Source organism: Vidua macroura, chromosome 8 (assembly GCF_024509145.1).
Source record: "Vidua macroura isolate BioBank_ID:100142 chromosome 8, ASM2450914v1, whole genome shotgun sequence".
Classification (NCBI taxonomy): Eukaryota; Metazoa; Chordata; class Aves; order Passeriformes; family Viduidae; genus Vidua; species Vidua macroura.
The window spans coordinates 10,852,028-10,867,752 of record NC_071578.1 but is presented as its reverse complement, the minus strand read 5'-3'; the positions used below and the strand labels follow the sequence as shown (position 1 = coordinate 10,867,752).

Sequence of the window (15,725 nt, the reverse complement as noted above, 5' to 3'; positions counted from 1 at the left end):
TACCCTTTCCAAATATCCTTGCTATGGATTAGACATTTATGACAAATACTAACAGAACTAAGTTAAGTATCCTCTTGAAAAAAGTACTTCTAATTTTGCTGTAGTTATTGGGTCTGCTTCTTGTGGTTTTCTACTGCAGACCTCCAGACTACACTTAAAATTACTCTGCTGATCACTTGCATTTATTGAAGTTCTCAAAACTGTGCAGGAACAATGATGGCAATTTCTGTTCTCCCAGGCATGTTTTAGTTAGCTAATTACATTCTCTCTGCCTAAATTTTCCCTGTAGCTTCAGAAAGAGATGGTTTCCTTCTAACTTTCCTCACAAATACTTACTGCAGCTTCACCACCTGCTGTTAGAGAGGTCCAAATACATTCTGACCTAGAAGAATAGATATTTCAGGTACAATAGAGAAAGGAAATGGAGATTTTTTTTTTGTTTGTTTATTTCAGTGCTTCTTAAAAATGTTAGTTTATGCCATCTGAGACAGGCTACCAGGTGTTTTTGTATTTGTGTGTGTTTGTTTGCAGAGCCCTTCCATGTACTCAACCAAGGGACAAACTTATCTTTCCTACTCTCCACAAATCAGTGAGGTGGAAAATTTTTTCTGGATTGAAACACATTAAGAAGGAGACTTTCACTTCAAGAAAAATTCACTGAAGGTCCTGGCTGAGAGCTGGGCACCTGCCTGACCCTCTGTGAAAATCACTCCTTTCATCACACACTCACCACCACTAACGCTGCCTGTGGTCACAGCCACCCTGTCCCTGGAGAACCCCAGCAAAGAACCCACCTGGCATGAAAGTCTGACCCAGAAGGGAGAAAGGTGGACTTATTTCACTTTAGATTAAACTCAAGCTGGACCACAGCAGCCTGCAGTGTGAATGATTTGACAGGTTACCGAGTAGTATTTTATGACATTTAGGCATGGATTTTTCAGAAGGATGAGGCATTTATTTTTTCTGAGGTTTTCCATTTTAAGGAGAGAACAGCCTTTCCACTGCTTGGATTTTGAAAGCAGATAAACTTTGAGAGAGAGAAGGTGTTGATTTTTGGTTTTAAACTCTCTCTCTCCCCTGTTTTCTTTTGATTAATCTTCTTCACTTATTCACAATTTCATTAAGTATTGGTGCAGCAGGCATAGGAAGTATCTTTTTACTGAAAGACATGTTTTTTCCATCTCAAGTGGTAGAGACCATATATCTCTCACACAGCAATAATACACAAGTGAGTATAGTATAATGTAGCACCTATTCATATAATTCCAAAGAGAACATATACACATAGCTTTAGTATGGCTGTAATGTAGATATATTGAACAATATTAACCTTCTTTATAGTGGGATCATACTTTTTATTATGCACATGAATGGACTATTAATAAAAACTGTTTGCACTTATACAGCACCTCACCCCAAAAAACTCAGTGAGATTGTTTCAGTGAAATACATTTCTGTTTTGCTGAAGTCAGGAGCTACCTCTTTCAAGTGTAAAGCTTCAATGCAGCTTTTCCAGTTATGTGTTAAATGAGAAAGCAGGTAAAAAAATAAGAAGTTATAGATTATTTTTTTTTTACATTTGTTAAAGTCACCTCTCCACTCCTACAGGTAAGAAAATAACTCGGTTAACTTGAATACTGATGTCTGTGGAGACACAGTGACACAGGTTGTAGTCACACAAGGAGCACTCCAAGTTCCTGACAGGCTGTTGTAACCAACATTGAAGTCTGTGCCCCTTTTGGTGGTAGCTGAATTAGCTGAAGGACAGCCTGGGCTGTGCCAGCCTATCACTTGTAGGAGTCAGCTGCAAGAGAGCCAGACTCCAAGGCTAAACTTTAATCACTCTGGGATCCTCCTCCTCTGTCCAGGGGTGGTTTTGTCATGGAAGTGCCCTAGCAAAATAAAACTATATACAGATTTGGCTGTATCTACAGTGCCTTCAGGGACCTAGCTATAGAAAGAATTTAAACTTCAGTTCCTCCTGACTTAGCTCCAAAAGGCTACATTGCTAAACATGCAAACTTGTTATGGTACGTCTGTTGTCCAAATGGTGGAAAAACCAATGAAACTCAGACTGCCTGCAGGTCCTGCCTGGTTGCAAACACCAGAAACACCCTCAAAGAGCCACTTCATGGCTGACTTGTCTGATCCACATCAACCATTTGGTGAGTATCAATCATGTACTTTTAGCTTAGATTATCCTCACTGAAAGTAAGGGAATCCCAAAGCACCAAGAAGTGTGGGTTTGTTTTTTTTTCCTCCCTGAATTTCCTTTTAGCACAGGCTTGGCATGTTTGCAAATCTCACCTTCAGGGTAGGCTTATATTCACTCTTGAAAGACACTGAGGTGGCAGCCACACTTACATAAGAGCAGCTGTACATAGCATGATTTTAGTGGTTCTAACGTCACAGGAGCAGGCTGTGACAAGCACAGCACTTGCTGATAGACTGCTCGATCATTATCAACCACCAGGAGAGAAAAATGCTTTTATCGATATTATTTTACATTTTATTTAGAGATGTGAGCTGCAGACATACTCTAGGAAGAAAGGTACATCTATCCAGTGTATTGGCATACAAGAAAGCACAGGCCCTGAGGCTCAAGAGAGTTGTCAGGTACACAGCTCTTGCTCCTCTCAACTTTCAGAGCACTGTATTCTTACTAGCAAGGCTCACAGCATGTTTGTCCTACAGTTGCTGGAAAACCTTTTCTTTAAAATAATTGGGGCACATTAACTGAAGGAAGAGAGCAAAAAAGAGGAAGGCAATAAGTCATATCATCATATGAAACATATCTATTCTTTCACTTGGATGTTTCTTATATTCCTGATGACAAGTGAGAGAGAGATTAAATTAAAAGTCTCATTAAAATGTTGTTGTTGTCCCCAAGGTATATACATATGTGGTTTGGAATTTTCACTCTTGCTTTTAGAAGAGTTTCAGTAATAATGAAAAGGAGAGGAAAACCCAACAAGTTCTACCAGGCAAAGAGCCAGAGCTCCAATTACAGCAAGTACGATGGGAAAAGAGTAATAGATTTTAATTGGTGCCCAAGGGGGGAAGGTCAGTCTCTTTGCAACAATGGGAGTCTTTGGTGGTAATTTACTGAATGCTCCTGTGAGAGCTTGCAAATGGCAGCAACGCACTTGAAACAGCAGCAACAAGAAAGGTTTGGCATCCTGGAGCACATGGAAAAGTTTTGCTGGTAGAGGTAGTACAGAAAGAGAACAGTGAAACACTTTAACAAGGAGTGTGACTTGGGAGACAGCTCTCAGCTCCAAGGTTTGAAATGTCAAGACATATTTTCATCAGAGAAATTAGAGAACAAGTTTAAAAAGGAATATTGCCACTGCTGTTAGGCACACAGGGGTCTGGAGCAGCAATGATTTGTTCAGTGCTACACTGAATCATTGAATGCTGAATTAAGCTTCCTAGCTTCCTCCATTCCTCCCTGATAACCTACTGCTACACTGCCAAACAGGCTCAAATGATTGATGCTTTCCTTTCTGCACCTTTTTTTTTTTTTTTTTTTTTTTTTTTTTGTGATAGGGTTTGTTTATATTGTTAAGCAATACAAATGAAGGGCACAAACTTGCACAGATGAACTTCAGTTTGCGATTCCCTCTCAGAAAGAAATGGCATAAAAGGAGATCTGGAAGATTGTGATCTTCCAGAATCACAAGAATTAGGAGAAAAGATGATTTTGTGGCTAGGATTTCAACCAAAATCCTGTGTTCAGTTTCTGTCTGCAGCCGATTATTTTTTGACCTTAGAAAAACATAGATTTGATCTCATTCATAAACTAGGACTGACAATATTTCTCCTGAACTACCTATTAACAACAAAAACCCAAAAATAAATAAGCAAAGGACTCAAGTAGAAGCAGAGAAACAGAGAAACTGCCATACTTTCTTCCCCAGTTGATACTACTGGGTTCATCTGCAATTGTTCTTTACTTTCTGGGAGCTGAGTAACATGGCATTAGGGAGGACATATGGATGTGTTTGTGTTTCTCCCTTCACTGCCAAAAGCTAAGCACAAACTGCTGTCATTCAGATTTGCTAAGCTATTACACTGATTATTTACCATTAGTAATAAATGGAAGACAACTTGTTCACCAGAACCCAAAGGAACAGATTCTGTTCAAACACAGAGAAAAAAAAAATCTCTTCCTATAAATTCTTAAATTATAATTAGGACAGAAGACTCTTCGTCTTGACGCAGAAGGGTGAGTCACAATAATATGATTTTGTGTTTTCAGAGCTGCATAATGTCCAGGAACAGCTGTAAGCCCATTGCCATGCTTATTATTAAGGAATACTTCTAATGGATTGTCTTCACCAGAAAGCTACATCCAGAGCACACAACATGCTCAAGAGTTCACAGAAATTGCCTATGAGGAAACAAAGAGAGAGCAGCAACCAGACCACATACACAAGGCTAAATCCTCTAAAATATTTTCTGTCTAAAAAAAAAACAACACAGAAAAATAATATTCAAACCCTGTGCAATGTGCTGTGCAAAGGAGCCCTAAACCAGGGGAACATGATTTTTTTTTTAACCACATCTGATGAAGATACATCTTCTAATTCTGCATTAAGATTAGGCATCATAAATTAAGGCTTTGTTGGTAACTGTGCAGTTGCATGGAGAACTTATTCCACAGCTTTCTGTCTGTCTTTGCTCTGTGTGGAAAAAGATACTGAACAAACACATAAGCATCTCATCACTCCACAAGAGAGACAAAACCCTGAGAAACACCTGCACACAGAGAATTTGTAATGCAAGGACCAGATCACAGTTCCCTTCTAATTTTCCTTATTACCTCTAATGAAGGAATTAGGTACATGGGACTGGAGACTGAAGAGATTTTATATTTACACAGAGTCAAAGAGAGACCTAAATGCATATCTGCAGTGGAGAATTCAGTGTTTTGAATTGAAGCTGTTCAGAGCAGACTTTTAACAACAATAGAATCAGCAAAGTGATTAAAAATGTAATTTACGTACCATTATTATGTTCCACTGTTTTCAGTAAAATTTATCTTGGTAAATCTCTAAAGAATGTTAAAAGGAAACATTTCGAAACAAAATGGCTTCAGCTTTTCACACCAAAAACATTGTTATTCTAACATCAATCTCTTCAAGACAGAAAAGTCTTAGATGACCTCAGCAGAAAAAAATAGTGTTTTGACTAGGAATAAGTGCTTTCAAACAATATGATCTTTTTTCTTTCTCTAAATAACAAAATCCATTATTCATAATATTCTATATGCAATAGAAAACTGCAAATTTGATTTTTGCTTGTCAAATACTGTGTTAATTTAAATGCTTCTGTAAAACATTATCTTTTGAAAATATTTCACCAGCTTTTTAACTGCAGTGTCAGTTTAAGAAAAAGCAACAAAAGTGTGTTGGCTGACAGATTTATGGTAACAGTTGGCCACACTCAAAATTTACTACCAAGTATTTCTCTCAAATCCTCACGTATTCTTCTTAGCAAATGTGCACAGAAAAACACTGTGAAGGTACAAGTGTGCCCTGAACATTCACCATGGTCTGATTTCCCTCCCCTATGCATGAAAAAATGCTTAGGAACAGTGGTCTAGGGTTTGATCCACTAAATCAGAATACACAGCAAGAACTCCTCTGATAGACCTTTGTGAATGTATTTTGGTCTACTTGGTTAATGTCACCCTCAACACCACCCTCAGCACTGCCTCCAATTATTGCCATTGTCATTGCTCTGCTCAACAGCTTTCTCTCCTTTGCTCTCACTTATCCCTAAAATATTTACCTTTACAGGAACATTAACCACAATTCAGTACTTCTGAGCATGGTAGAAGAGATTCCTCCACAGAAAAACTGAGTTTGTGCAAATTTGTGGGAGACCCATGCCCATCTGAAAGCCACGTCATGGCAGACTGAAATAGAATTAATTCTGTTTATTCCCACCCACAGCCTCCCTATGCCATTGCTCTCACAGCTGTGTGATAAGCATTGTATTTTCCTTGCTCCATAAGTTATATGCCTTTCTTAAATGATTTAATTCCTTTTTTGACTGCTGTTGAGAAAGAGGTGGAGAGATGGAAATCAAAAGACACAATAGAAAAGATACAGATTACAGTGTCTTATTTTCAGTCAGTTTTGACCCTTGAATTCTCTGTTTTGTGTTAAATTTGGCTGGGTTTTATTATCATCATTATTATTCTGGCTCTGGAAAACTTCTCTTTGTCCTTGCAACAAGAAACCTAAGCCTTTCACTTAGTAGCACCAAAAGGAAAAGGACATTCATGGTTTTTGCAATATCTTTCTCATATCAGACATTTAATTATACCCATTTTCTCCACGAAGCTTGGCTGCTTCCTCAAGGACCTCTTACTCTCAATTTGATATATGAGTCATCATTTGTTGGTCTCTAGTTCTCATGCTATTTGCATACAAGTCAAATTCCACATTTTCTTAGCAGTAGATGGCTTTCTAATTACATCCATTAATCTTTGCCATCACTCCCCTCTCTCTGCATTTACTAGCACTTATCAATCAGAAGTTTCATAATCAAGAATATTTTTCTTGTTTATTTTCTTCACTTTCTTCTCCCTGTACTTCAAGCACAGCTAGACAGAAGGCAAAACCCTCGAGTATCCTGTCATTTCATCATTTATTTCTGCATAACAACATATCTAGACTGCAGAAGGAGTGAGCAGTTGCAATAATCTCCTGGCAAACATACCCTACAGATTACACTATCTGCTAATGAACAGGTAGTACTCTGCTACAGGCCTAGCAAGGGAGGGTTGAGTGGTCAGCATTCAAACAACATTTTGGGTTTTTTTTACATTATCATTTCCAAAGTGCCACAAAACAACAATTTTAGGGTTATGTCACAGTATCATGTTCTTTTTCCCTTGAAGGTGAACTTCTGAAGATACAGAGTATGAAGACAACTTCCAAATTTCATGACCAAAAAAAGTATGTTCCTACCACAACAAGACAGGGAAAGGAGATAAAAGAGATTTAATAATGTATCTTTAATACCTCAAAACCCAGAAGGTAACTGAAAAAAACCCTGCTGTACATATTTTTAGCCCAACTTTATGGGACACTGAACAAACTGATTTTCAACCACTTGGGACCAGTTTTTCATAGCGAAAAAAAGAATCAATATTATGGCATCTGGCTTTCTTCCTGGTTTAAACAGCCTGTCTTACTTATGGAAATGGATGGAGCTACAAGTTTGAAAGTAAGACAGGTCTGTTCTTGCTCTGCCATCAATCCCAGCTGCCTGTATACAGCCTGCAACTAACAACATATTGCTTCTGTGCTCTCTAAACTGCTGGCATGTATCCTTCCTTGCCAAAAGGGATATCATCTGTTCCAGAGTATTTGGTAAATCACAGTGGAATTAAAAAGGGATGAAAGAATTGAAGGACATTCAACAAGAGATTATCTTGCATAAATTTTAATTGTCCAGTTTGCAGAAAGCAGGGAACAGACTCAGAAGGGAAAGAACACTTTTGAAACTCTAAAGTTGAATTCTGTGGCTTATACACTCCTACCATTAGTTTCAACACCCAGTGTGCCCTTGGAGACTTCTGTGAGATACAAAGGCATGCTGTAGTGCTACTTTGAGTGAGGAAATGTCAAAACTGCCACTATATTTGATAGGCTTACAAGAGCAGAAGTGGAATAAATGAGCTTTGATTTCACTTTATATCCAAGAAGAGATATGGATATAGAGTAATGGCAAGGGCTTTGTGTGTAATGGCTGTTGTGAGAGCTGTCATGTACTGCAGCCATGAATCAGAAAGTTTGGTAGCAGATGCTGCCAGACACTTCAAAAGTAAAAATATTCACTTTGAAAGATGAGGCTCTGCCTTCAGTTTGTTAATATGGACCAAATGATTGATAATTATTTGTTTCCCCACGAACTCTGTATTAAAGACAGCACCAGCTTTACAGTGACACATCTTCACTGACTCCAGAGAAACTACCCAACTGCCAGATCATATCCAACAGATGTGAGCAACAGTCCACCTTCCTAGTAAAAAGTTATTCTTGTTTGCATGTGAGATGGGAGGCAGAAAAGACAGTCTTCTGAAATGGAAATAAAGTCTATACTTGTTTATCTGGTTCACAGCTAGAATTACTCTTGAATCTAAAGGTATTACAAGCAAAAGTGAAAACTGTAATTGCATTAACCCAAGGACATCCCAAGATTATCAGATTTTCCAGCTACCACCACCAGAGGCTTGTAAAGCAGTCAACTTAATCCATCATTATTGCTGAACTGCAGAAAATTAAAGACTTCTTAATTCTCAGTGTGACACATCCCTCTTCCCATGGGTGGTGAACTGTTTGCATGTGTACAGTGTTATCCATTGAACCACCCCTGCTGTCCAAGATAATCTCTTGTAGGTTCAGGATTTCAACCCTTTTAAGATAAGGTGGAATCTTTAGCTCAAACTGCTGGATGAAACAGATTTAGGCCACTGTATTTAGAGAAAAAATAATCTCTCTGAAGCAAATTATGAGGCTATAAAGAATCATTAATTGTGGTCACAACATAGGAGATGTTTCATGCACCATCCTGTGTTATACAGCATTTAATCCAAACAGAAGTTTCTGTTTGAACAAATTTATGTTTTGATCTCCAAAACGCTGCAGGACAAGGTGGTTCTTCCCTTTAAAAAGGTATGAAAACATTCTCAATAAACACCTCCTTGAAATCTGCTGCTCACTATAACATTAAAAAAAAAGAAAGCAAGAAAAAGAAAAAGAAAAAAAAAAAAAAAACCACACCACACAAACCCAAATGCAATAAAACACCGACCAAAAAACCCCAAACAATTCCAACCATTCACAGATGCCTTTTTGGTCTCTTATGACTGTCTCTTTGAAGGCTGGACTCACAGCCTGCAGCTAACAAGGACCTTTCCTTCCAAATATAAAGAGGAGAACAAGAAAATAATTGCTTTTATCTCAGCAATAGTGGACTGCAATCACACAATGTGCTACTGGTATGACTGACAGAGGCTGGTTTCCCACTGTGCCTAATTTGCTAAGGATGCCATCCCTTGACCACCACAGGATTGACTTAGTCCACAGTGAGGTTTGCCCAGAGCTCTGCTGAGCTCTAACCTCTCCACTACAAACTGACAGCCTTCACACCAAGATTTACGGAGGCTACAAGGAGGACACGGCTGGAAATAACTGTTTTATCTTGACTGAAAAAATCAACACCTGCCCTCACATCAGAGTTCTGAAAGTTTCCATAGTGAAGCAGGTCAGAAATAGAATTTTTAGAAGTGTTCCCAAACTGTTTTTAGCAACTGAAAATAAGCAGGCTCCTGAGAAACAGCAATGCCAGGTGGAACTGTTCCCCTCTGTGGACATTTTCCACACCCCTTAGAAGAGTGGGTACAAAGGCAAATGTAAAAGCACACAGCTCCAGGTGTTACCCTTTATACAAGAGGGGCAGTTTACATTTCAGAAACAGAATTTCCCTAAAGCAAATCAACTCGCCTAATACCACAGGATAGAAAGTAGCAATCAATCATTCCCATTTCAGCTAATAAGAGTAAATTTTCCTACTGTCTTGACTAATAGAAACTTCTGCCAACAATTCTGTGCAGAACTATCAGCCAGTGCTAGAAAGAACAGAAGGCTAGGCTGCCATTCCTTTAATTTTCTTTCATTTAAATCTCATTAATATAAATAAATTTGAAGTAGTTGGGGATCTAGCCAGTACTGAAACCCAAGCAATTTTATTTACAATAAATATCTGCTATCTTGGTGGTACACACTCAACAGGACAATACTTAGCACACTGTGATAAAGGTGATAAACACAAGCAGTGAATATTAATGAAGATGAAGGCATCTGTAATCCATTCATCTTTAAAGAGAGGAAAAAAAAAAGGTAACACTTTTCCACAGAGCAATTAAAAGCTGAACAGTTGGAGCAATAAAGCAAAAAAAAAAAAAAAAAAAAAAAAAAAAAAAAAAAAAAAAAAAATCAAGGCAGGCCTGTGGAAAGGGAGAGAAAAAGTAAAACAAACAAACAAACACTACCACAAAAATGCAAGCCCACAGGAAACATCTGATGGACTATTAATAGCATAAAAGTCACTGGCAGATCCTATCACCCAGCATTTGTTAATTAACTGAAGATACACAGATACAAGGGGCTCCAAAGTACAAAGAACGAATGGGCTGCATAAACTGGCTCTTTGCAGAGAACACAGTGTGCTTCCTACAAGGATACAGCATCTAAATCAGCCCGCAGCCCTTCCTGAGTCAGAGAAAACCTCCAGTTAAACAAATTCTGGAGTCCCCACCATGACCCATTCACTTTTTACGTGTGTATGCCTATGATTTTCCATGGAATGAGTAAAAAAAACCTATCTGAAAGGCTTTTATAGAGAAAGACTGCAAAGCTTAGTGCATGTGAGTTTCTAGGAAAATGAACAACATGCTTCTGTGAAAACAGAATTTCAAGGTATCCACCTGGATTTATATTTTAGTTTAGTTTGTAACCCATCAGCATTATTCCCTAACAGTATTTCTTCATGTAGAAGCATTCAAATAATTTTCTTTCTCATCACAGAAGGCTCTATGAACCTAACAAATAAACCAATGTTGACATATCTAAGGCTAGGGATTTATTGCACATTGCACATATCTCTTCTGGAGACTTGTTGACGAATACTCAAACAGGCTCTGTGTCTTTGGCAAGATCCATGTGGTACATTTTTTACCCCCTGATCTGTGTCATCTGTCATACAACCAGGTAGCACAGTAATTCAGTAAAAGGAAAGAAAACTAAAAAATATTTCCACTTCTCTTTGCCAGGACTTATACATCACTATGTTAGTAACCACTTTTGTCATTTCCTTTGGAAAATATTGTAATTCAGAAAAATGCTAAACAACAGCAATAGGTCATCAGTTTAAATTGTAAACAATGATTGACTTTGTTCTAATTTTTTTTTCCCAAGCATCCTTTTGCAATATGACATTGCCTGCGATGTCTGGTTAAAGGATTTAATTTTGTTCAATAAAGAGACATGAATTGGAAGTCAAAAGCTTTTAGAAATAAATTGGCATGCATGGGCTGTGGGAAGCTCTGCAAATACTGCGTATTTATAGACCCATTTTTTTTCTAGATGGAGAAGAGCAAATAAATTACAACAAACAATTTATTCAACATGATGTTGTTTGTTCATTTCCAGAATGTGAAAATAATCAGAAATTCATGAACAAATCTATCAATTATTTTAATAAATCCAATTATATGCATTCTACTGTTCACTGTTCTAACTGCTCCGCTTTGCAGAGACAAGACTTACATAAATGGTACACTTGCTTTTTTTCATTACAAGCAATCAGTCCTGAGTCAGCTAAGTTCAAAATTTACCTTCTGTTTCAATGGAACTACTCCTAAAAGTTAAATATGTACTATTTTTTTTTTTTTTTTCAAAACAAGGCAACTTCAGTAAGTTAAGTATATGCTGACCCCCCTTACAGATCACTGCTGTAGCAAGGTTTCTCATCTAATAACTTCAAGATGAAAAATGCACCATTTTCTTTTCCACTACTGAAGAAGCCTTTTCTCTCTGCTAAGGAAGGCCTTGTGGAACAAATGACATTGAAGGCTGCAGGTCTAGTCTGAGAAATCACCACATACAATAATATTTAGGAAAAACACACTGTTCGCATTTGCCCAACACTAACTGCAGCAGTGTATAAACCCTTCACATGAAGGGCACAAGTTTTATAAAACTCATGGAGTTTAGAGGATTTGAGTCCTAAATTTTAAAAGTATTTCTGCAGCTATCCACCCAGCCCACATTAGTGAAACAAGATGCAACTTTCAATGTGATCAGAGTTTCTGAAAGGGTTATGAGAGTTTCAGGAGAGGAGAGGGGATCAGGTCTTTAGGAGCCATAGATTCTTCCTTGGTGGCAAAACTTTGAAATATGTTTTCTTCAGCTTTTCATTCCACAGCAGGTATAATAAAGACCTTGAGCTTCAGTATTTTTGTTTTCCATGTAGAAGTATTCTTAGTGTGGACACATCCCATGCCCTCTTAGCCACAGGGGACTACTTAGGTGTCTAAAATTAAATGTTATTGATGGAATGGCCTGATGTTCTACCAAAACAGACAGCACAAGGAGGGCCTCCTGAAGTTCTCCCTGTGAGTCTAATTCTGCTCTGCTAAAATAAACTTTGAAAAATTCAATCTTTCCACCAGACCTAGGTCCTCTCAACCCAGGTGTTGCAGTTTTCCTCTGGCACTGGATCATATTGACTACAGGCCAACTTTACAGCAGACTTCTGCTAGAAAAGATAGTTCCACACTTCTGCCTGAAAGCCTTTTCCTTCCATCTATGTAGTTGTTGAGCTGGAAAGGGATTAGTTTTCAGGCAGGTCAGTCCTGGATCCAGCTCACCAGATGGCTACACAAACAAGAGTGGCAGAGAAGGGCAGGGAGTGGGAGGGTGCAGGATGCAGCCAGAGGTGATGAAGGCTCTCAATGCCAGCCTGCATGTTGGTTGACTTGCTGAAGGACATTTAAGTGATCTGATAATTTCATTCTTCAGCTCCTAGAGAATAGCTTCACATCTTCTTAAGAGTCAGTATCAATGAGATGACATCTCTCCACTAATTTGGGGCCATTTAATTGCAATTTAAACTGCTAAGCATTATCCTCTCTGGTTAGGACAGCTCCCTCTTCCTTTCACAGTCTGTTTTAAAGAACACATAATTGTTTCAGTATAGTGAGAACAGCATTATAGTGACCTCAGCTACCTAAATACACCCAGCCTCCTTTAGAGCTGAGTCTAGTAATATTTTCTGCCAATGCAATTCAGTTTTGCTTGTAGTGACTCAAGGACTAAGAAACAAGGAGTAGAAAATGAAGAAATTTTGTCAAAAAGGTATCTCAAAGAAGGCCTCCAGATTCCTTTCATGAATGTGTCAGCATTATAAATTCATAGTAAAGTGTTAGTCATTAGGGTGTCTGAATGATTAAAACCTTCTGGGCTTTGAAGGCATTTTCTTTGCAGGAATTTGTCAAATCCTGTTCAGTTCACCTTTGGGAGCACTTAAAAGACCAATAATGTTACATACAATCTGGTCACTGTAGATGCATTTCTGCCATTTTAACAAGTCTCTCTCTCTTCCAGAGAACAAAAGCAACACCATCCAGAAGGTAAGCAAACAATCACATGTATGGTACCTGTCCATGGCCATCCTTCCCTCGAGTATTACTGCTAAGTGGTATAGGTGGTACAATTTTAATAAATAACACATTTTTTTTCAAGGCAAGAGTGACAGAGAGATTCCTGCTACTTAAACAGTAACAGTTTTTGAGGAAATTAGAAGAGCTCTCCAGGGCAGAAATAGCATCATAAAGGTAAAATGAGCCAACACATTGTCACCTACCTTACGTTTGTTTGTTGGGCAAACATACAAGTAGCTCAAAATAGTCTTCAGACCAACTTTATCATTCAGTTTCTCATATGTTGTCCCATAATCTGTTGACCTACAATTCAAGAGAGATTCTTATAAGTACAAACACTTAATCACAAAACCACAAGTCACTTGGCAGCTTTTCAATATAAGTCATGCTTTAAATAGCAGAATGGCTCTCCAGAGCTTTTTCAATGATTCATGTAGTATATAATGATACTTAATTATATACACACAGCATCATGTGCGTGTTTATAATTTGCATTTAAATTAGATTAGGAAAAATTCAACCAGCATCTTCCCAAAGCATCTTAAACATGCACAATAAGAAATGCTACATTCTGCATTCAGAAGATAATGATTGTCAGAAATGCCAAACAGCAGACAGCAAGAGACTAAGGTTATCAATTCATCAAATACTCCAAGCTTGGACTGATATTTTTAAGATGGCTCATCTCAGAGTATTCCAAAGTACCTTCTCTGACACTGACTAGCAGAAAGGATGGACACATTTTTCTTGCTTTAAAAGCCACCATTCAGTTGAGAAAGTAAAATATTTCTGAAATGAGGCTTGCCCATAAAAACACTGACTACATGTCTTGGGGTAGAACAAAAACTGCGAACAAATAAGACTGTCCAGTGTTCCTGTAGGAGTTACTCTTTAACACGTGACTGGAACCAAGATCAATCATCAGCAGAGGTTTTGTTCATTATGCAGCTCATGCTTGCCTGAATTCTGTCCCAGTATCCCAGGGATTTAGATAATCAGCCCAGCCCAGTAGGGTTGACATCCATAAATTGCAGAAAGGAGCACGTATCTGGGTAACAGACATTCAAAAGGATAACATATTCCTGTATCTCATCTGTAACATGCACAAATGTTCACTTGTAAGCAGTAACATGAATTTTCCCTTTTGCTAAGCACTCCAAGGCCAGACATTATGAAATAAAGTCTTGGCACTCATTATTTTCAGGTTCTCTCCTATCAGGGCAACAGTGGTTAAATTCACAAAGGCATTTAAGACCTTTAATGCTGACTCTTTTTTTTTTTTTTTTTTTTTTTTTTTTTTTTTTTTTTTTTTTTGTGGAATATGGAGGGTGGAACAATTCTGAACCAAGCATCATACCTACATTCATATTATAGTTTCTGAGATTTCAGATTTTGCATGAATAAAACAAGAAAGCAGCCGCTGAGGGTTTTATCCATGAAAGATGAATTGCAGTAAAATATGAATCTGCATTAAAGTTGAGTCTTTCTATATAGGAACTTTATAGAAGCCTTCGCACTATCTGCCTGCTCATATAACAACTGCCCTATGATTTATGTCTAGAGATTTCTCCTTCCCTCCAATAAACACACGCCCTCCTGTGTGCATGTATGACCTTTGCTGTTTAGAACATTAATGTCAAATTCTCAGCTGCTGACTGATCTTTCCCTTTATAAGGTCATCTCTCTCAGGAGCACATATAAACTAACTGAGCTATTTCCTCAGAGGATTGAGGAGTAAGATACTGTGCTGGTTGTTACTGTTACCAAATATTTCAGAGATGGTCCAGCATCTGGGTGAGGGGATCCACAGAAGGATTCTGAACACAGCCTGGCCAAGGACTGCAGCTTCCCTTTGTTACCTTGCCCCACCTCACCACCCAGTCTTATCAGAAATGAGTATTTCTGCTGCTCTCTGTCTAAACCCCAAAAGCTACACTTTGTGAAGTTCAAGCTGACAAAGACATGCAAAGATAGTAAGGACTAAATCTGACCTGCTGAGTTTGGAAAAATATATCAACAAAATAATACTGCTTTTTCTTATACCAGTGACAATGAATTCAAAATGGGATCCTTCAAAAGGGGATAGGAGCAAAGAAAATCTGAGACATAAAATGTGCTTTGAAAGTGTTCAAGAAACGCAGCCAGTACCCCTGCCACAACACAGGCAAAGTTATGTCAACAGCCTATTGCAAATGGTAATCTCAGAATTGCCAGCCACTTCTTACTTCAAATCTCTAGGCAATTGTTTTGCATTCACAGCTTTATTTACAGGTAACACTCCATACAGATGGAAGCGTGTGCTTCTGTCAACATCCATAAAAGAAACTGAAAGATTTAAAAGCTTAGAAAAACATCATTTTTTTTGCAGATGAACGAATTCACAAGCAATCAAAGGAGCTACTATTAGATCTTACTCTCATTATTGTGTTCTAAACTGACAATAGCTGTTCCTTCTACCTTCCCATTTACCAGCTTTTTCTTT

General features: G+C 38.1%; 1 protein-coding gene across 1 annotated transcript in view; it reads right to left on the bottom strand.

The window, feature by feature from the left end:
- The window catches only part of SORCS1 (sortilin related VPS10 domain containing receptor 1), a 260,159-nt gene that overhangs the window by 130,414 nt on the left and 114,020 nt on the right, over nt 1-15,725 (bottom strand). The window contains exon 3 of the mRNA XM_053984129.1: nt 13,447-13,546. Within this exon, the coding sequence (XP_053840104.1) occupies nt 13,447-13,546 (100 nt within the window). The remainder of the gene's footprint in view (nt 1-13,446; nt 13,547-15,725) is intronic.